We start from the raw sequence: 23,140 nt of genomic DNA, 5'->3' as shown, positions 1-23,140 counted from the left end.
AGGTGCCATGCTCCATCTTTAAGCCCCAGTGTAGTTAAAGTTACTCTCAGCAAGTGTAATGACTTTCTGACCTTCGAAAAGAAATATGGTGGTATCTGGCCGGCTTAGTTGATAGAGCATGGGACTCTTGATCTCGGGTTATGAGTCTGAGCCCTATGTTGGGGACAGAGGTTACTTAATAAATAAAAGTTAAAATAAACAAAAAATAGTAGTATTAACCCACGTCATCTGTCTCCTCCCCACCTACCATTCTCCTTGCTCTCCCAGCTCCCACCACATGGGCTTCTTTCTACTCCTCACCTATTCCCTGCATGCCGGGCCTTTGCCATAGGTACTCCCTTTGCCTGGAATGCTCTTCCTCCAAATACTGCATGGCTAATTAGCTCACCACTTTCAAGCTTTCTCAATAAAGCCCACCCAAACCACCCTATTTAAAAGCGCAACCACCCCCCAAACACTCCTCGTGCACTTTGGCCACTCCTAATCTCGCTAGCAGTATTAACAGCTGGCCCTTCTAACATCCTATACTACTGACTTTTGTATTATGCTTATTGTTTATTGTGATTTCCCTCTGCTGAAACATAGCACTGTGAGGACAGGAATTTTTTACTGCTGTTCCCTGATGTATCACACATGCCTAGGACAGCGCTAGTGATGTATGGGGTCTGTAGGCTGATTCCCTGCTACCTGTCCCAACAAGATTAGGAAAGAAATTAGAGTAAGAAATTTAGGAAAGTCTAGATAAATTTAATATTGACACAACATCCAAATATGTGACTGTTTATCTAGTAGGGTGCCTTTGAAAAACATGGGTTTGAACCGTGTGGGTCTACTTATACACGTTTTTTTTTCTTCCAATAAATATGTTGGAAAATTTTTTTTTTTTAGATTTGCGACAATTTGAAAAAACTCTCAGATGAACTGCATGGTTTAGAAATACTGAAAAAAATTAAGAAAATTTTACGTATTGCTGTAAGAATACAGTATATAACATATACATGATATGTGTTAACCAACTGCTTATGTTATCAGCGAGGCTTCAGGTCAACAGTAGGCTATTAGTAAATTCTTGATGAATCAGGGGTGCCTGGGTGGCTCACTCGGTTGAGTGTCCGACTTCGGCTCAGGTCATGATCTCATGGTTCATGGGTTCGAGCCCCACGTCGGGCTCTGGGTGACAGCTTAGAGCCTGGAGCCTGCTTCAGATTCTGTGTCTCCCTCTCTCTCTGTCCCTCCCATGCTCATTTTCTGTCTCTATCTCTCAAAAATCAATAAACATTAAAAATTTTTTTTAAAAAATTGTTGATGAATCAAAAGTTAGACATGGATTTTTTACTGCACAGAGCTCAGCACCCCTAACCCCTGCATTGTTGAACAGTCAACTATAATTCATTTTTACTGTATTCATAAAAGTATCTGATTGCACAAATTAGAAATTAAAACAACGGGGCGCTTAGGTGGCTCAATCGGTTAAGTGTCTGACTTTGCTTCGGGTCACAATCTCATAGTTTGTGAGTTCGAGCCCCACATCAGGCTCTGTGCTGACAGCTCAGAGCCTGGAGCCTGCTTTGAATTCTGTGACCCCCTATCTTTCTGTCCCTCCCCTGCTCATGCTCTCTCTCTCTCCTTCTCTCAAAAATAAGTAAACATTAAAAAAGTTTTTAACAACAAAAAAAAGGAAATTAAAATAAGGAGCCTCAAACTGGTCTTTTAAAACAATGTGAGAAGTCCTGGCACAGGACAGTTCTTGGCACTCAGTAAGTGTTAATAATTGTCGAGTAAATAAATGAATAAATAAATATAAGGACAAATGTCTAAAGAATACATTTTTAAAGAGTAAAATCAGATGAGGTCTGTATATATGTCTATCAGTCTAATTAAATAATTTCACTCCTTGGATTAGTGGCAAAGTGATTTGTTTTTTTCTTTTAATTTTTTTTTTCAACGTTTATTTATTTTTGGGACAGAGAGAGACAGAGCATGAACGGGGGAGGGGCAGAGAGAGAGGGAGACACAGAATCGGAAACAGGCTCCAGGCTCTGAGCCATCAGCCCAGAGTCTGACGCGGGGCTCGAACTCACGGACTGCGAGATCGTGACCTGGCTGAAGTCGGACGTTTAACCGACTGCGCCACCCAGGCGCCCCTGTGTGGCAAAGTGATTTGTATTATGCACTTCCTGGTATACTGTGCTTTCCTCTCCCATGTTTAGAATGAATCAGGCTCAAACAGACCAATTAAGCACACTTCCTAGACTCTCTGACAGGGGCGGAAGACAGCCTTTGTACAAGCCCCACATCTGTATACTTCTTTGCATGCCTGCCCTGAGCAGAGCTGGCCTGAGTAACTTTAGATTATTCCCTGCCTCCCTCCATCCCCCAACCCACCAGACCATTTCATAGAGAACAGTGAAGTTATTAGCACTCACTGCAGGTTAGAAGGCAAACTTGTTGGATGTTAGTGGGTTTTTTTTTCTTACACTGAAAAGATCACCATATTCCCATTCAGTCTTTCAAAGAAACGTGGGTTGAAATAGTGAGTAATTCAAGGCAAAAAATTAAATACAAAGGTATAACTTGCTAAAATGTCTCTTACAGAATATACTCTTGTTTCTGCAGCTGATAACCTTGAAAACATAAAACTGGAAAGCTTTTGTTCTTCAATCCATCTTTGCTGCCTTCTAAGGTCAAGGGGAATTTGATTTACGTAATGCATTTTCCTGCCTAAACCTTTCCTTCTCTCCCTACCCAAAACAACAGCAACAAAATGAAACAGCTTGGATCATTTTAACTTGTTCTACCCGTATGCTATACCTATTTCGGGGTAACTAAGAGACATTTGCTTTGTTCTAGGATTATTAAAAACACATTTTAAAACTTTTCTCTGACTCATTCAAGAGCTTCATTACATTCTTGCTTCCATGATATTTCATCAGGGCTTTGGATGCTCAAGAATTTAGTCAGAGGATGTAGGCGAGGCTGTGAGGAGAGAACACAGAAATGAAAAGATACAACCCCAGAGAGTTTAAAATTTAGTAGATGAATGAAAATAATTATAATGTAAGGCAGGATGTGATAAGTACTACAAGAAAAGTCAAAGGGCACAGAAGATGGGAATCACTGGGGACTCAAGAATGGAGTGGACTGAATGTGAACAGGGAAGCAGGATAGTGGGGCAGAGGGATCAGCATGGGCATAGTCACAGAGGTGAGAAAGGATATACTAGGCAGGCTTGGAGAACAGAGAACGGTTTGGATATTCTGAAGCACACACTGAGAAAGAGAGATCAGTGGAAGATAGCGCTTAGGAAAGGAAGATTAAGCCCATAACAGAGATAGCCTTGAGTATCACGCCAAGAAGTTTAGAGTTGATGCTGAAGCAGTGAGGAGCCATAGAGGAATAAGGAAAAAGGGAATGTCAAGATCAGGGTATGCTTTAGAAAAGCTCCTCAAGTATCTGTGATAAGAGAAGTTGAAGGAGGAAAAGAATGGAAGCAGGAAGACTACTCAGGATGTTACTTAGAAGAGTGTAAGAAGTAATGGTGATGGTGGCAGACCCAAGAGAAAACCACCTAGATTGGAAGGAAAACACAGTTGTGAGAGGAAAGTGCATATGAGCCATTTATAGCAAGTCAGATATGTAGCTTATTAATAAGTTTGGCTTTGAGGATACTTTCCTAAAGACTGGGAAAGATGACTGTAATCCAACAAATCTCTTTAATAGTTAATTCCAAATATAACCTGTTCTTACTCCCTCTAAACTCCCACCAAAATTTAGGGCCTTACAATAAGAACTTTATTTCTCTACCCGTTTTTCATACTTATAGATTGGTTTGCATTTATATAATATCAATAGCAATCATTACCACAGCAGCAGCGAAAACAAGGTACCCTTACCGTGAAACAGACACCACGCTATACTCTTTACTTATACTATTAGGTCATTTAATCCTCAGTACAACCCCTCAGCTGTGAATGACTATTTCCCTCATTTTACATGTGTAAGTACTGAGATAAGGAGCTGTTTCATAACTTGATTAACACTACACGGGAGAAAAGAGATTTGAATCCAGGGAGGTCTCACTCCAGAATCTGTGCCTTTGGCTACTCAATCATACTTCAAATTTTTCTTTTTATGTGTATTTTAAAGTAGAATGCCAAAAGATAACAAAGATCAGATGGGACAAATAGAAAACAAATAGCAAAATGATAGACTCAAACCAAAATATATCAATTATCATGTTAAGTGTAAATGGTCTAAACAACCCAATTAAAAGGTAGAGATTGTTTGGATAGAGAAAAAGGCCAAGCAAATTCCTGCATAATGGATTCTGCTCCACCACACTGTCTTTTCCCTAAGTTTTCCTCTTTTTTTGCACTACTCCTACCCCTAACTCGTTATGGCTTTATTCCTAAATGCTATCTGGCTATGTGGGAACCCTGAATACTGTGGAGAAAGTATTCTCTTTGACAGATTTATCATTTTCTGCATATCCATTTAAAAGGTTCTGCTATAGTACACTCGTCTTCTCTTGTCTCTTTCCAAGAGCTTAAGTTCCATATGGACTGAAGATCCTAACACATTTATTGTACATTTCCCACTTCACATTGTACCACTTTATCATTGGAAAACAGGCTAAGAAGAAATTTGGAGAGAACTGAGAATCTACTGCATACTTCAGAAAAATAGATGAGGTTGACATTAAGTGTAATGTCAGTATTTTAAGTTGAAAAGGTTTCTTTCTTTGGAATGATCCACACTGTTCTTAGTATCTTCTGGTTCATAAATGCTTCTTATCATCGTGCCTCTATTTTATCTTCCAGAAGTACTGATTATAGCCACACATAAGCCCCCAAACTTTCCCCATATTCTAAAGCAAAGCATTTAGAAAAGAGGCCATAAATAGCTATTTCCCAAAGGAGAGTGGCAAGATGTGTGTATTCCTGCTGAAAGAATGGTAGTGTTGCCAAGAGAGCAGAACTACTCTCTTAACCCATATGCTTTACCAAGCCCTAGATTTTGACCCAGAATGATCTGCTCCACTGAAAGCTGGTCAGTTGTTTATCCTTCCTTTGACAAAATGAAATTGTGAAGCAGTTTCCTAGTCTGAGGTTCTTAACAGATAAAGGGAAATAATAGCCTTTGATATTCATTTTCTTCCCTCAGAGGAGTAAACTTGAGTGGCATGAGAAGGCAGTAAATGGCTACCTTTAATCCAGCCTTTATGGCAGTGCAAACCTGAACTTTTTTGCTAACATTAGGTCATATTACTATCCGAGTCCTACCTTATAGACAGTCCCGCCTAAACGATGCATCAAAACGTACACAAGTGTGCAAAGGGTAGAAGCAGCATGCGATTCGAAATGTTCTTCTTACCAGGTTTTGCAGGGGCTCCCCTGGAAGGACTCAGTGCTGGGCGACCTGGGGCAGCATGGCATGTCCAAGAAGACAGCAAATCAGTCCCAGAAACGGAGTGCTTCAGAAAGACCCAGTAAGAGAAACATTAATCTTCTGATGAAGCGGCCTTAAGGACATAGCTTCCATTTAACTAAGGGACCTTGAACCCTGATGATATGAGGAAGGAGCTAAGTATATTGGGGTCATGTTGTGAGTCGCCCCCGTGTTGCATTAGAATTGAGTGGAGGTCCTCCCCTTGGGGCAATTAGTAGCAAAGTCTCAGCACCTTTTGCTTAATTCATTTATTTCTTCCTCTGAACAAGTCAACCTAGCCCCGTCTTCAATTAATTATAGTCCAGAATATAAAAAACAGCTCTGTGCTGGTTTTCTCCTATACTTAATTTTTATCCCTAAGAAAGAAAAAAGAAAACCTATAGGAAGGTATTAATCTACTTAACATTTCTAAGTACATCATCCAAAGGATTTTGTTTTTTTAATCTTACATATGCTCAGCAGAGTTACTGGCAAAAACTGTACATTTTCTTCATTTCATCCTTTCAACATCAAATAGTAGGCAGCAAAAATTGGATCAGACTTCAAAGCCTGCTGTGGGCTCCAAGTCACAGAGAGACGCCTCCATTTCACATATTGAATTCGAGCAGGATATCAAAGTGCTACCAAAGAACCTCGGGTCCTTACTCAAAAAGAGGCTCTAACATCTGTAGAGAGTGGAGTGCACAGACAAATCACCTCAGGGAGCAGCTAGCATTTATTCTCAGCAGCAAATTTCCAGGCTTTTGATTCTCTCTTCACTGTACCTCCCTGTCTCTCTGCTGAACCAAAGTTCTTTAGCAAGCTGGGCTTTTGTCTCAAAGACTTCAAAATATCACTAACAGTTTCATGTTTGGATGACCTGACCACGCAGCCACAGACAGGCTTCACAACCACCAACTGGGACAAGTGTAAAAGATACACAGTCACTTAAGAGTCAAGGTATCCGGCTACCTTATTTGGATGTCCTGCGAAGACATCATACCCTTCTGGAGAACACTGGGCTTGTGGATGCCTAAAAAAAAAAAAAAAAAAAAAGAATAATTTTTAAAAGGACTGAAATAATTTTTAAGAACTTACAGATGACTGTTTTCCTCCAAAGATAGATCAGAACACATTCTAAGTTCCCATCGTTTCCCATTCTAGTCCTTGGTTAAAAGAACACCGTCAACTTAAGAAAATGCATCCTATTAGGTATTGCTGCTATATCCACAGTCAGCCTGAGGTCCTAAGACTGAAGAAGCTTGCCCTTGTTAAAGTTGTGTGATACAATTTAGTTTACTATTAGGCATTCCCAGACTCTACCAAGAAGCCAACAAAACTGATGCTAAGGTTAGACTTCCCAGCCAGCACATTAATCACATTAATTGTGAAATAATTCAAAATAGAGTCTGTAGTCAAGTAAATATGGGAAATGCTGAATTGTACATAGTCAAGAGGCTTCCTTATTGCAGGAATGATCTTTTACAGTCATGGTATTCATTTATGGACTCCTAAGGCACAGGGGTTCGCGGGGAGGGCTGCAAAGTTTCTTAAACTAATTTGACCAAACAACTCAAAAAGTGATAAACTACTAGAGCGCCTGGGTGGCTCAGTCGGTTAAGCATCTGACTCTTGGTTTCAGCTCTGGTCAGGGTCTCATAGCTCGTGAGTTTGAGCCCCGTATTGGGCTCTGTGCTGACAGTATGGAGCCTGCTTGGGATTCTCTCTCTTTCCCTCTTTCTCTCTGTCCCTCCCTGACTTGTTCGCATGCGCTCTCTCTCAAAGTAAATAAATAAACTTAAAAAAGTGATAAACTACTAACATCTATTAAAATATTAACGTCTCATGGAGCAAAGTTTGGAAAAATCAATTGTGCTGTGTCCCCAATTTCTAGCAATTGAAACCCACTGTATAAAAGTGTGATAATAACTCACTGTTAAAATATGAGCCGGCCCTTGCAGTTGGACCCCAGCAGAGTGGAAAGCACAAATTAGGGGAAGGGAAATCTGGATTCTAACTCCTGCCTCAAGATCTCTGGGATCGCTCTCTCTCTCTTTCTCTCTCTCACAGACACTCACTCCCTCACGCACTCACACACTCAGATGCATACACACGACTGGGGAAACTTCTTTAGTATTCTATTTAGTATTCTAGTTTTCCTCATCTATAAAATGAAGTGATTGAGATAAACTATTCCTAAGGTCTCTTCTGGTTCTCTATTAAAAATCTTATTCCTTATTTAAACTGATAAATTCATTTTCTGGATTTTCTGTGAACAGTTCATGGATTTACCTTCTAAATGCATCTATAAATAGAGAATAAGCAATATCCCCATTTAAAAAATATCACATCAGTAGCCGGGGAGAGGGGACTATAATGATACACTGATTTGTGTATACATTTGTTTATCGTATGACTCCCACTATGGAACGTAAGTTCTAAGAAGGCAGGGATCAGATCTACTTTATTCTGTACTCTCTATCAGCACCTAACCCTAGTGGCTGGTATGTTGTAAGGGCTCAATAAATATTTGACAAGAATGCATAAAAGAATGACTAGGGGACCCCCAAAATATGGGCCATGAAGATCAGGTTAAAAATACCCTTAACATTAACATTAAATTAATGAGCTTTTATATAACATTTCATATTTTTAAAAATGCTTTTATGTATCTAATGAGAATCTCACAACAATTTGAGCTAAGTACTTTAACTGTCCCTATTATATAGATGACGAAACTGTAGTTCAGAGAGGGTAAGGGATTTGGCCAGGGATCACGTGAATACCTGGCAGAGCTAAGACACTGACCACTGTTGGTCTGACTCCAAACCTCTGTCTTCCTCTGAAACTGGACACCCTCTGTGCCCTTTGGTTTCTATGCACCAGCCCAAGGAATGCATTCCTGTCAGCCTCGGCAAGGCCCATGGCTCTGGGAGGCCTAAAGGACAGATGGCCTCTGAAGTCCTCTAGGAGTCCTGGTAAGGTTTGGAGATAATCTAAGGAGGAGAGTTTAGCTGTCACATTACTATGGGCACTCTAATTTCTGCCCTCCCTGCCCCAACATGGAAATGGAACCTCTTAAGAACTCCACTCACTTGCATGGCTTTCTAGGATCCAAAGCCAAGGACAGACATCTTACAACTCTCTGCAGAGGGTCAGTCCATCTGTGTGACCCCCTCTTCATTCAAGCCTTTGGAAGAATCTAAGGCAACTCAATATAATGTTTGTATGTGTTACACGGTTTTATAAAAGCGGAGGTGGAGACAGTAGTGCCTACAGGCAAATAGATTAGAAAATCCCTGATTAAACAAATACTTGATTGAAGCAGGTTTCTTTCCTAAGAAGCTTTCTGGAAACTTTAACTTAATACTATGCACAATGAAACCCCACCAGGGGAAAAGAAGACACAGCATTTCCCAGATGTTATCTTAACAGTGTCGCCCATCTCCCAGTGAGGGTGTCGGAGGCCTACTGGTTCTTTTAACATGCCTTAGGAAATACTAATCTGAACCACCCTTGTTTGAAACAAATTCCAAAATGCCTTTAAAAAACGGTATAAGTAAGTTTTTTTTCAAAAGTCTAACTGCCTCAACTCCTTTTCAGCAATTTTATCAGATATGTTGTCATAAGCCTCAAGGACTTAAGACTGGCAGTGAATGATAATGCTCCATAAGCTGTCATCCCCCAAATAAGGAAAAGCACGATGGTAAAAAAAATAGCCAATGTTTACTGCATGCATACATGTCACCAGGCAACTGTCAAAGAATGGATACATAGTTACATAATGCTTCCGACAACCATGTGAATTTGGTTCTATTGTTTTATACTCATTATACAGGTGAGGGAATCAAGGCTCAAGAAACTAATGACTTGGTTCATGTCATAACTAGTCCATAAATAGTGCACCAGAATTTGACAAAGTATAACATCGATTCACGATAAAAATCCTCAAATAAAGTAGGTGTAGAGGGAACATACCTCAACATAATAAGGGCCTATATGAAAAACACACAGCAAACATCATCCTCAATGGGGAAAAACTGAGAGCCTTTCCCTGAAGGTCAGGAACAAGATAAGGATGTTCACTCTCACCACTTGTATTCAACATAGTACTGGAAGTCCTAGCCACAACAGACAACAAAGAAATAAAAGGCATCCAAAACAGTAAGGAGGAAGTAAAACTTTCACTATTGTGGAGGTCATGATACTATATATAGAAAAACCGAAAGACTACCAAAAAACTATTAGAACTGATAAATGAATCCAGTAAAGTCACAATATACAAAATCAATGTAGAGAAATCTGTTGTATTTCTATACACAAATAATGAAGCAGCAGAAAGAAAAATTAAGAAAATAATCCCATTTATAATTGCACCCAAAATATTAAGATGCCTAGGAATAAACTTAAGCAACGAGGTGAAAGACCTATACTCTGAAAACTATAAAACACCAATGAAAGAAATTACAGAGGACACAAAGAAATGGAAAGACATTCCATGCTCATGGACTGGAAGAACAAATACTGTTAAAGTGTCTATACAACCCAAATCAATCTATAGATTTAATGCAATCCTATCAAAATACCAATAGCATTTTTCACAGAAATAGAATATACAATTCTAAAATTTGCATGGAACCACAAAAGACCCCAAATAGTCAAAGCAATCTTGAAAGAGCAAAGCAAAGCTGGAGACATCACAATTTTGGATTTCAAGTTATATTACAAAGTTGCAGTGATCAAAACAGTATGGTACTGGCATAAAAACAGACACATAGGTCAATGGAACAGAATAGAAAACCCAGAAATTAACCCACACCTATCTGGTCAGTTAATCTTTGACAAAGCAGTAAAGAATATCCAGTGGGAAAAGAACAGTTTCTTAAACAAATGGTGTTGGGAAAACTGGACACCAACATGCAAAATAAAGAAACTGTACCACTTTTTTACACCATACACAAAAATAAATTCAAAATGGATTAAAGACCTAAATGCAAGACCTGAAACCATTAAAATCCTAAAAGAGGACACAGGCAGTAACCTCTTTGACATCGGGTGTTAGCAACTTTTTTCTACATTATGTGTCCTGAGGCAAGGGAAACAAAACCACAAATAAACTATTGGTACTACATCAAAATAAAAAGCTTCTGCACAGTGAAATTAATAATCAGTAAAATAAAAGGCAACCTATGGAATTAGAGAATATATTTGCAAATGACATATCTGATAAAGAGTTAGTACCCAAAATATATACTTATAAAATTCAACACCCAAAAAGCAAATAATCTAATTAAAAATGGACAGAAGATATGAACTGACATTTCTCCAAAGAAGACGACCAGATGGCCAACAGACACATGAAAAGATGTTCGTCATCACTTAATGCAAATCAAAACTCCAATGAGATAATAACCTCACACCTGTCAGAATAGTTAAAATAAAAAACACAAGAAACAGCAAGTGTTGGAGAGGATGTGGAAAAAAAGGAACCCTCTTGCACTGTTGGGAAAAAATGCAAAATGGTGCAGCCACTCTGGAAAACAGTATGGAGGTTCACCAAAACGTTAAAAACAGAATTACCCTACGATCCATCAGTTGTACTCCTGGGTATTTACCCAAAGAATACAAAAACACTAATTCAAAGGGATATATTCACCTATGTTTATTTATCTATTTTTTATTTATTTTTTTTAATATATGAAACTTACTGTCAAATTGGTTTCCATAAAACACCCAGTGCTCATCCCAAAAGATGCCCTCTTCAATACCCATCACCCACCCTCCCCTCCCTCCCACCCCCCATCAACCCTCAGTTTGTTCTCAGTTTTTAAGAGTCTCTTATGCTTTGTATTCACCTATGTTTAGAGCAACATTATTTATAATAGCCAAGATATGGAAGCAGCCCAAGATATGGAAGCAGCCCATCAATAGATGAATGGATAAAGATGTGGCATATATGTCTATAATGGAATATTATTCAGCCATAAAAAAGAATGAAATCTTGCCACCTGCAATGACATAGATGGAGCTAGAGAGTATAATGCTCAGCAAAATAAGTCAGTCAGAAAAAGACAAACACCATATGCCATATGATTTCGCTCATAAGTGGAATTTAAGAAACAAAATAAATGAGCAAAGGGGGGGGGGAACAAAACAGAGGGAGAGAGAGAGACAAACTAAGAAACAGACTCTCAATTAGAACAAACTGATGATTACCAGAGGGGAAGGTGTTAAGGATTGAGTTAAACATGTAATGGGGATTAAGGAGGGCACTTTTCATGATGAGAACAGGGTGATGTATGTAATTGTTGAATCACTATACTGTACACCTGAAACTAATACAACACTGTATGTTAACTAACTATAATTAAAATAAAAACTTAAAAAAATAAGGCAGCACAAAACCTGCTGACATAGAAAAGGAAACTTCAACAGGAAATTATTGATTTAGGCAAGGATTGTCAATTGCTCATAAAACCTTCAGACAAATGGTTGATAGTCAACAGCACATTCATATGGTGCCAAAGCACTGCCACACAGAGTCCTTCTTTCAGGTCACAAGGAAAACAAGGTTTAACAGAACACTGGAGAAATCACAAGGTCACCATCTTAATCTAGTGCCAGTCTTAGCACCACTAGCCAAGACAACATTGTCTTGTGATGTGAGGCAATATGATGAATTCAACATCATCCATGACATTTGTATTTTTTGTTTCATCTCACTTGAATGTAATCAAAGCTTTAAATCTAACTTACAGTTTACCTAGAATGCAGGATATAGAGGGACAAGATAAGACCACGAAGAATCAAGCAAACAAATACAGAAAGTGAGCTATAATTTTATGAGATAATTAGCTTCAATTCCTTAAAAAGTGTCATGAGAAAGTGAGGATTATGTATTAAATGAGATTTAGGGACATAACAACTCAATGCAAGGTAATGACCTAAATTGGACCCCGGCTTGTACAAAAAGGTGTAAAGGACATTCTTAGGACAACTGGGAAATTTTGACTATGAATTGGTATTAGATGATATTAAGGAATTATTAATTTTTATTATTTTATTTTATTTTTTTAAGTAGGCTCCATGCCCAATGTGCATCTTGAATTCACAACCTGAAGGATAAGAGTCGCATGCTCTATTGACTGAGCCAGCCAGGCACCCCAGGAATTATTCATTTTTAAAGTGTGATATTATTGGGTGCCTGGGTGGCTCAGTCAGTTAAGCATCCGACTTCAGCTCAGGTCACGATCTCACAGTTTGTGAGTTTGAGCCCCGCGTCGGGCTCTGGGCTGATGGCTCAGAGCCTGGAGCCTGCTTCGGATTCTGTGTCTCCTCCTCTCTCCGCCCCTCCCCACTCATGCTCTGTCTCTCTGTCTTAAATAATAAACATTAAAACTGTAGGAATATTTAAAAATACAATAGTGTCCTCAGCCTCTATTAGGAATCACATGCGAAATGGCAGTAAATAGGAAGCAGTTGTCCGTCTACATTCGATTCCTTACATATTCCAAGGGCTCTTTGAGCCTCTCTGAAGCCATGACTGAAGTCTTAAGCAGATTGCCTCCAGGGCTCAGCAGCTCTGCTGCTTTGCTGCAGTCCGTTCACTCAGCTGTGGGTTCTAGGAGTCACAGAAAATCTCACGCCTCAGGGACAGCGCTTCCGCTGGGCATCTGCCCTGAAAAAGCCCCCAAAATGAAACTCACATCTAATTCTTTGTTAAACTCTCATCCCAGTGTGACTGGATGAGAGGCCGGGTGCAGGGTGGCTCCCGAGTGCATGGCTGCTGAGAATGCCCCAGCATTTTTCTTCTACAGCAAAGATCCATGGGGCCAGCTGGCTTTGTCATGCTGGGTTGGCAGCACTAGGTGAAGTCACCGCACTCCAAAACTGGGTCTCAGCTTTAACAGGCTCCAAAATTGAGTTTGCCAGTTCACTGAGGGGTGATGACTTTTTCAGAGTGGAGTTGTGAACCAAACTCACAAGAGTCATATTTGAAAAGTAGAATGCCAGTGTGTGGTTTTACAATGAGTAGTATAATTTGGACTATACTCTCACTAGTTGGTTGATATACTCTGGAGACTGATTTATGCATTATAATTAAAGGAAGCCACGTGCTCTGTGTGAACGTTGAGGATCTGATCCATCAATCTGGTCTGGTAACTGGCCTTTTCCTACTTTAGGGTTAGGGTAGCTTTTCTTGGATGGGAACAGAGACACAGTGGTTACCCTCTGACTCTCCGTTTTATAAACTTCATTTAAATTTCTTTTTGCAGTTTTTATTAACTCTGATAAAATTTGCAGGATTATGTCTTATCTTTTATCAATTGTAATTTAGAATGGCTTGTAGACAAACTGAGAAACTCATTAGTCGTTCACACTTGAAAGTATATTCTAATTTCAAAACAGGATAGGTTGCAGCTAATTCATTGTCGGTTGATTTGTTAGCTTCCTGCTGTCTGAGTAGTTCTCATTGTAAATTCGTGTGTCTTCTGTGGTAGCCCTGGGAGAAAGGCTAATCAGCATAACCAAGCAAATTTGCTCCTGTTTCTTTGATAGCTCTGAAAAAAAAAAAAAGCTGTTGTACATGGAGCTCTTAATAAGAAGAGGTCAATTTCTTGTTCCCAAGAAGCACCAGCCAATCCACCCTGCAAAAGATATGCTCAGACCAAGATATTTTAACATAGTAGGATCCCATGAATCTTGGGGATTTCAGATAAGTCATAAGATAAATAAGTCATACAACTTTCCTTATGGAAATTACCATGAAGGGTAATAGAAAACATAAACATCTTTGCAAATGGTTTTGATAAGTTCAAGGTTAGGTAAATAAAGACATTTTTTAAAAAATGACATCAGAGAAAAGGACACCGTCCTTTGTAAAAGATCCCGAGCTGACCTGAGCACTAACGGGGTTTCCATGTGAACTGGCCACAGGTCAAACCCCAACTGGCAGCTGAAGAATTCTTATTTAGCAATTATATGTAATCTGAACATTGTGAGGGCTGAGGGTACAAATGTGGAACACCACCATATCTGAATCTCTCTGTACTGTCACTGTGCATCTACTCTTCCCTGATTTGTTTTAGCCAGGTGTCCATGCATCTTTTCTTACATTTATTAAAATGGCTTTGAAGGTACAGAGGATTGGAAGAATGGAAAATGTTCTAAGAACACAGATTTTCACGTAAACATAAATGTATAAGTAATGCATACTGTATTACAAAACTTGGAAAGCTATGATTTCTAGAATGCCTTTATTCTCTATCACCACCATCACAACAAATAAGCATTTGCCATGCCCCCACCAAACCTCATCATGGTTGTATTCATACTTCTGTGCTTTTCCTGCAATGTCGTCTCCTCTCTGACGCACCCGGCCATTGCACCTTTACCCTTTAGCTTGGAAGAGCCTTTCCTGCACCATCCCCACCCAGGCCATCTCTTGTACTCTGGGCAGAGTTGGAGGCACCCTGGTGCATTTCCACAATCTACTGAACATAACCACACTGAAAACTTACTATTGTAACTAACTCACCTGGTGCCACATGCTGACCAATTAAGAATGTCTGCAAATCATCTAGTGAAGGTGGGCTTTATCAAATTATGCTCAAGAAGGGAGAGTCAAGGGAACAAGCCACTTGGCCTTTGAGACATCAGAGTTGTGTTCATCAGTTTTGTCTTTTCTTCTTTATTTTTTAGTTGAAGATGCTCCAAATTCCCAAGAGGTCTGAATATTGACCAATCACTAATCAATGAAAGTGTAGTAATCTTTGACTTTCTCCCCACAGCAAATGACTAAAAGAACTGGTGGCAAAATGTTTCCTTTTTTTTCTCCTTCTGAATAAAGAAGAATCTTTTTTCTGATTAAAAAATAACATATAAGGGTGCCTGGGTGGCTCAGTTGGCTGAATGTCCTACTTTTGACTCTTGATTTTGGCTCAGATCATGATCTCACAGTTTCGTGACTTCAAGCCCTGTGTCCAGCTCTACTCTGACAGTGGGTAGCCTCCTTGGGTTTCTCCCTCTCTCTCTCTGCCCCTCCCTCATGTGCTCTCTCTCTGTCTCTCTCTCTCTCAGAAGAAATAATAAACCTAAAAACAATTCATTATTGAATCATCTAAAATAGATATTTAAAGAGAAGAAAATAAAGATCAAGGATAATTTCCACAACCAAATGGATCTGTTAATATCTTGATGTATATTTTTTCAGACGCTTTTCTATGCATATAATATACATTTAAAAAAGACAAAGGCTCAGATGTTTGCCATTTTAACTTACCTTTGCAAGTTAGGAGCATCTTTTGCTATATTTGTGTGCACTACACATATATGCAAGTGTGCAGGCATATCATATTTATGGTTGCATAGTATTACGTTGGGTGAGTATCATAAATGATTTTATCTCTTACTTTTGGATATTTAAGTTGTTTCCAGCTTTACGACATTATAAATAACAAATCATGAAATATTTTGTGCATATAGTTATGAGTACTCATCCAATTATTTTCTTGGATAAATCTTTTTTTATATTTATATTTAAGAGAGGTGGGGGGAGGGGTAGAGAGAGACGAGACAGAATCTGAAGCAGCTTCCAGGCTCTGAACTGTCAGCACAGAGCCCAACACAGGGCTCGAACTCACAAGCTGTGAAATCATAACCTGAGCCGAAGTCGGACGCTCAACTGACTGAGCCACCCAGGTGCCAGGTGCCCCTGCTTCTTGGATAAATCTTAATTTGAGGCTGTTGAGTCAAAAGGTGAGCAAACTCTTTGCCTGTTTTATAGCTTTTGAATTATATCATCAAATTCTCCTCTAAAAGGCAATAAAAATTAACGTTCATACCTGCAAAAGTATGAAAGGACCTACTTCTCCTCATATCACCAACCCTGGGTATTATTAGTCTTTTTAAGCTTTGCTTAGCTCTTTGGTCAACAAAAAAGAGGGGTACCTCATTATTAGTTTAATTAGCATTTGTTGATTCCAAAAGAAGGAAAACATTATTCCTGGGCTTTGATATATGACATGAAGGAAAAACAAAGAGTACAGAAGAAGTGAAAACAAACAATAATCATGCAAAATAAGATCACCATTACTGCAGGAAAAAGGGAAACATGAAAGAACGATCACAGTGTTTGTGTTATTTGTTCTGAATTACGTTTGGCTACTTGGTAATTTTTACAAAGATTCTGAAGGTATGCCCTGTATCTCAGCATCCCAACCAGTATCATTGCCGAATAAGTTGAATATACAAGTTATACTTAAATACATGGGTATTAGTTTGTTCTTGGACACGTAATTATTTTAAGTTTTAGAGCATGGCTCAAGGACAAATTCATCAAAAGGGCTCAAAAGGCCTAATAAATGTTTCATAATGTCATTGCTCAAAGTTAGCACTACTAGTTAAATGTATGTACTTATGCTAATTTCCCAAGTCCCACTGAGTCCTTTAAATTTGATATTTGTTTGCCTCATTGCTTTTCCCCAACCGTGAGACCACACAGCCTTAGCCAGCTCTTGTATTCTCATTTCTTTTTTTCTCCTTTACTACTTTATTGCAGGCAGCTGTCATGTGTAAAGTCTAAGGTTAAGAGCAGAAGACTTTTCTTCATTCTGCTGAGAATACTTGTCTTATTGGAAAAAAGGACACTCAACCAAGAGCCCTTAAAATAACCCACATTTAAAGTAACCCATAAAACGTACTTCATTTCTTTGTCAGCAACCAAGGGAGCAAAGCAAAACCAGCCTCAGGCCCAGGGATGGAACTCGGATGCAGTAGTGAGGAAGTGCACTGTGACCCAAAGAAATGCACGACCATGGGCTGAGGGCCACAGCACAGCCAGAATAGCTGAGCACACTTTTCTGTGCTCAGGATGTGACTGGATGCTCTTGTTTAATCCTCAAGTCAGTGCTAGCAGCGAAGGTCCTACCAGAGTGCCCTTTTCACAGCTGAAACTGGGGCGGACTGAGTGCCCTGTGCAGGTGGCATCCAGACATTCTGATACAAACCCAGGTCCGGTGGACACAGAGCCTGTGTTCTCAGCCTCTGGCACCATTTTGTTGCTGGACTTCTGTAGACAGTGACACAATTGATTTGGGATCTTAATCAATGTTGCCTGGAGCAACTAACATTTAATTCTAGAAAACTTGCCAGGAAACAGATTAAATTAAGCCCAACTGTATCCGGAGATTCTCCTTGATCCCTGACCTGTTGACCTTTTATTTACTTTGTGTCTATGGACTAATATGAAGATTATACACACTGTACCACGCTCAAGATTCTAATTTGCTGGGAAGACTTAAGATTCTGTGTAATTGGGGTGCCTGGGTGGCTAAGTCAGTTGAGCGTCCGACTCGATCTTGGCTCAGGTCATGATCTCAGGGTTTGGGAGTTCAAGCCCAAGGTTGGGCTCTGCACTGGCAGTGCTGGCAGTGTGGAACCTGCTTGGGATTCTGTCTTTCCCTCTCTCTGCCCCTCTCCTGCTCACACTCACACACACTCTAAATAAATAAATTAATTAATTAATTTAAAAAAAGACTCTGTATAATTATAAAACATACATTATGTGTGCGATATAAGGTCCTCAATTGCCTCCCAGATATCATTCACTCATTCCACAAATAATTTTTGAGTACCTTTGTCTCTTGCTGTTACGGGGGATACAGCAGTGACAAGGAAATCAAAGATTGCTATGCTCTTAAGAGCCTATATTCTAGTGGGGGAAGCAGACAATGAATGAAAGAGAAAAGTAAATATGCTAGCACGTTAAACAGAAGTGCCAAAGAAGAAAACTGAAGCAAGAAAGGGGCATTAGAAGTGCTGGAGGCAGGGTCTGCAATTTTATTTATTTTTATTTTTTATTTAAAAAAAATGTTTATTTATTTATTTTGAGGGAGAGAGGGAGCAAGTACAAGTGATCACACATGAGCGGCGGGGGGTGGGGGGGGGTGGGTGACAGAGAGAGGCAGATGGTAAGGGGGAGAGAATTCCAAACAGCTTCCACGCTCAGCGCCGAGGCTGACATGGGGCTCGATCTCACAACTGTGAGATCATGACCCGAACTGAAATCAAGAGTTGGACACTTAACAGACTAAGCCACCCAGGCTTGGGTCTGCAATTTTAGACTGAATGGCTGCAGTAGATGATATCTGAATAGAGCCCTTAATAAAAAAATAGGAATTGATGTCTTTGAATATGCTTTCAAGCAAAAGCTCCTAAAAGGTAAAAAACATTGTGTTACAGCACGTAGAAGCCAGAAGACTATTGCAAACAATTGATAAAGGCTTAGCAACATACTTTATGATACATATTTATGATATACACATACATATTCTTGACATATTAGTGCCAAAACACATGGGCTAGCACTAAAATACACTCACTAATGGTGTATTTTGAATTCTAAGTATACAACACATAATTTTTTGGTATGTTTTTTAAAATATTTCATGGGACATACACTAAAAGTTATTTATATAAAATTCAAATTTAAGTGGGTATCCTGCATTTTTATTTGCCAAATATGACAACTTGATCTTGGACAAATCAGTACCTCAGCATCTTCATCAGGAAAATGTAAATAAAAATTCTTGCAAAATTGGGGCAAAAGGTTTCCATTTGTGCTTTTAGGCAGAACAAAAAAGACAACAAAAGGATTTTAAAATAATTAAGTCAGAAGATATATCCACGGTCAGAATTTAGAAACACACACTTAGCAAGGTGTTTAATATTAGTTGTCTATGATTTTGTACTTCTGAAAGTCCCTGAACTGGGAAACTTCAGGCTTGAGGGACAGGGAATGCTAATGACAGGTACCCCGGGGGGGGGGGGGGGGGGGGGTGTAGCTTCCTTTCGTGACCTCTGTTTCTCCTTTGAGTGGGGTCACAAGGTAACTTGTGGGTTGAGTTACTTTTGAGTGACAGTTCTAGCACTTTAAAGCCTGAATTAGGCCAGGGCAGAGACTTGTGGAGACAAAGGAAACTTCAGAGGTAATTTACCATTTCTCTTTCATGCTTTAAGTGGGAAAACTGAGACCTAGAAAGGCTGATGTGACTTGTCCAAGTAAGTCAGAGGTAAGAGGAGTCTAACATCCACATTCTTTGGATGATGCTCTTGTCACTAGTTTACCCACCAAAGGTGGTATATTTAACCCTGTTTTCCTCCTTTAATTATGAAAGCAGTGCTCAGTTCAGAGAAATAAAAGCAAGAAATCCTGAAATCCTGAAATAAAGTGCATGATAGATAAGCAGGCACTAAACGATGAGGCCCAAAGACAGATGAGGGAGGGGGCGTGAGCGTAGGGAGAAACAGTTGAGGGAATTTTTAAAAACTGAAGTGAAAAAGCCTAAACAAGATTGTATGCAGTCAGCAACGTCACAGTGGAGAAGTCAAGGACAGACAGCAAGCAGGGCAATGCTCATGTGACTAGACTTGCAGGTATGGATTGAGAGAGACTGTGATCTAAAGAGAAAGTGGCTGAGACAGGAAACCATCAAACCTTAGAGGAGAAAGCAGGAAAAGACCTCTCTGACCTCAGCCGTAGCAATCTCTTACTCGACACATCCCCAAAGGCAAGGGAATTAAAAGCAAAAGTGAATTACTGGGACCTTGTGAAGATAAAAAGCTTCTGCACAGCAAAGGAAACAACCAACAAAACTAAAAGGCAACCAACAGAATGGGAAAAGATATTTGCAAATGACATATCGGACAAAGGGCTAGTATCCAAAATCTATAAAGAGCTCACCAAACTCCACACCCGAAAAACAAATAACCCAGTGAAGAAATGGGCAGAAAACATGAATAGACACTTCTCTAAAGAAGACATCCGGATGGCCAACAGGCACATGAAAAGATGTTCAGCGTCGCTCCTTATCAAGGAAATACAAATCAAAACCACACTCAGGTATCACCTCACGCCAGTCAGAGTGGCCAAAATGAACAAATCAGGAGACTATAGATGCTGGAGAGGATGTGGAGAAACGGGAACCCTCTTGCACTGTTGGTGGGAATGCAAATTGGTGCAGCTGCTCTGGAAAGCAGTGTGGAGGTTCCTCAGAAAATTAAAAATAGACCTACCCTATGACCCAGCAATAGCACTGTTAGGAATTTATCCAAGGGACACAGGAGTACTGATGCATAGGGGCACTTGTACCCCAATGTTCATAGCAGCACTCTCAACAATAGCCAAATTATGGAAAGAGCCTAAATGTCCATCAACTGATGAATTGATAAAGAAATTGTGGTTTATATACACAATGGAATACTACCTGGCAATGAGAAAAAATGAAATATGGCCTTTTGTAGCAATGTGGATGGAACTGGAGAGTGTGATGCTAAGTGAAATACGCCATACAGAGAAAGACAGATACCATATGGTTTCACTCTTATGTGGATCCTGAGAAACTTAACAGGAACCCATGGGGGAGGGGAAGAAAAAAAAAAAAAAAAAGACGTTAGAGTGGGAGAGAGCCAAAGCATAAGAGACTGTTAAAAACTGAGAACAAACTGAGGGTTGATGGGGGGTGGGAGGGAGGAGAGGGTGGGTGATGGGTATTGAGGAGGGCACCTTTTGGGATGAGCACTGGGTGTTGTATGGAAACCAATTTGACAATAAATTTCATATATTAAAAAAAAAAGAGAGAGAGAAAGTGGCTGATGAACTGCCCAGTCAAAAGGAGAGAAGTAGCACCGAATTCACTTTTTAATTTTAACTTTTTTTTTTTCAAGTAGGCTCCATACCCAGTGTGGAGCCCAACACGGGGCCTGAACTCAGGACCCTGTGACGAAAACCTGAGCTGAGATCAAGTCAGATGTTTAACTGACTGAGCCACCTAGGTGCCCAATTTTAACTTTTTATTTTGATTTTTGACTTAATTTCACATTTATAGTAAAGATGCAAGAATAACATATGAAATTTTGTATACTCCTCAGAATATTCTCCAAATATTAGCAATATATACATTTGTCTTATCCTCTCTCCTCTCTTTCTCTCGGTACACGTATACTGATATTCGTATACACAAATACATATAATTTTTTTCTGAACCATTTGAGAGTCAGTTGCACCTGGTGTCCCTTTATCCCTAAATACTTCAGTGTGTGCTTCTTAAATTTTTTTTTAATGTTTATTTTTGACAGAGACAGAGACAGAGACAGAATGCGAGTGGGTCAGAGGCAGAGAGAGAGGGAGACACAGAAGCAGAAGCAGGCTCCAGGCTCTGAGCTGTCAGCACAGAGCCCAACGCAGGGCTCGAACTCACGAGCCGTGAGATCATGACCTAAGCCTAAGTCGGACGCTCAACCAGCTGAGCCACCCAGGCGCCGCAGTGTGTGCTTCTTAAAAGCAAGGGCATTCTCTTATATGATGAGGTAAAATAACCAAAATCAGGAAATTAATATTAATACAATACTATTATCCAATGTTTAGGCTGTCTGGATTTTGCCACCTGTCCCAATAATGTCTTCTTTGGAAGAGGCAAATTCTGGACCATACACTGCATTCAGTTGTCATGTTTCTCTAGTCTCCTTTCATCTGAAACAGTTCCTTAGTCTTCCTTTGTGTTGCATTTTAAAACCTATAGATCATTAATTTTGGAAGAGGTCTTTCTGGTTTGTCTGCTGTTTCTTCACGATTAAATTCAGGTTATGCGTATTTGGCAGGAAATCCACCGAAGTAATATTGTGTTCTTCCTCAGTGCATCATGAGGAGGAAGATGCTGTCAATTTGTCCAATTACTGGTGATGCTAACTTTCAACACTTGGTTAACGCAGGGTCTGCCAGACTGCCCCACTGTCTTTTTGCAATCACTAAGTATCTCATGGAGATTTACTCTGTGATTATGTAAAAAGCTTGTTAACTCCTTAAACTTTCCCTACTAGTTTTAGCATCCGTTGATGATTTTTGTCTAAAACAATGGTTATTTTAGCAGTTGCCAAACAATGATTTTCTGTTTTCATCATTCCTTTTACATTTATTATTTCACAGTTTATTGCAAGGAAAAGCTTACCCTGTTTCTTCCTTTCTTCATCTTCCTTTCCCTCCCTCCTCTCATTCTCTCCCTCCCTCCTTTCCATCTATCAATATAGACTAGTGGATTCTTATTTTATTCAATACACTATATTCTTTTATTATCATTATTTACTTTGATACTGAATTGTCCTCGATTTGGCACTAGCTTAATTTTTTTTTTTAAGTTTGAGAGAGAGAGAGAGAGAGAGCATGCACACACATGTGCACGTGAGCAAGTGGGGGAGGGGCAGCGAGAAAAGGGGAGAGAGAGAGAATCCCAAGCAGTCTCCATGCTGTTATCAAGGAGCCCAATGCGGGGAACCCATGAACCATGAGATCCTGACCCGAGCCGAGGTTGGAAGCTTACCCGGCTGACCCACCCAGGCACTTCAGCACTGACTTCATTTTAAAGAGTTAGGAACCACAGATTTCAAAATGAATGTCTCAGAAAAGAATGTAGGACACCAAAAATTACATAGGGAAAGGTGGGTACTTCAGAGAGAGCAACAATAACTCCTTCTTTATTACTATTCATGAATATGTTTTATGTGTCAGGTAAGATACACTTTATGTTATCTCACTGGACATTCTCAACCTGGTGAAGTAGACATCGTGTCATTTTGTCTTCCATTTAATGATGAGGAAATGGAGCAAATGAGTTCATCAAAGCCTTACTTACCCTTAGCAGCAGCAGGTCTAGCCCTT

At 39.6% G+C, this 23,140-nt stretch overlaps 1 protein-coding gene across 6 annotated transcripts in view; it reads right to left on the bottom strand.

The window, feature by feature from the left end:
- The window catches only part of MYO3B (myosin IIIB), a 482,588-nt gene that overhangs the window by 82,185 nt on the left and 377,263 nt on the right, over nt 1-23,140 (bottom strand). For 5 of the 6 annotated variants that reach the window (XM_086718868.1, XM_086718870.1, XM_086718869.1 and 2 more), the window contains 2 exons: nt 6,400-6,460; nt 5,374-5,473 (listed from right to left, as the gene is read on the bottom strand). The exons of the other annotated variant lie outside the window; for it this stretch is intronic. In XM_086718868.1, coding sequence (XP_086574994.1) covers nt 5,374-5,473; nt 6,400-6,460 — 161 coding nt within the window. The remainder of the gene's footprint in view (nt 1-5,373; nt 5,474-6,399; nt 6,461-23,140) is intronic. 6 annotated transcript variants of the gene reach the window in all.

Source organism: Puma concolor, chromosome C1, assembly GCF_028749965.1.
Source record: "Puma concolor isolate L17-30 chromosome C1, mPumCon1.1.hap2, whole genome shotgun sequence".
NCBI classification, from domain to species: Eukaryota; Metazoa; Chordata; class Mammalia; order Carnivora; family Felidae; genus Puma; species Puma concolor.
The sequence above is the reverse complement of the archived record's forward strand: the minus strand, read 5'-3'. Positions and strand labels throughout refer to the sequence as shown.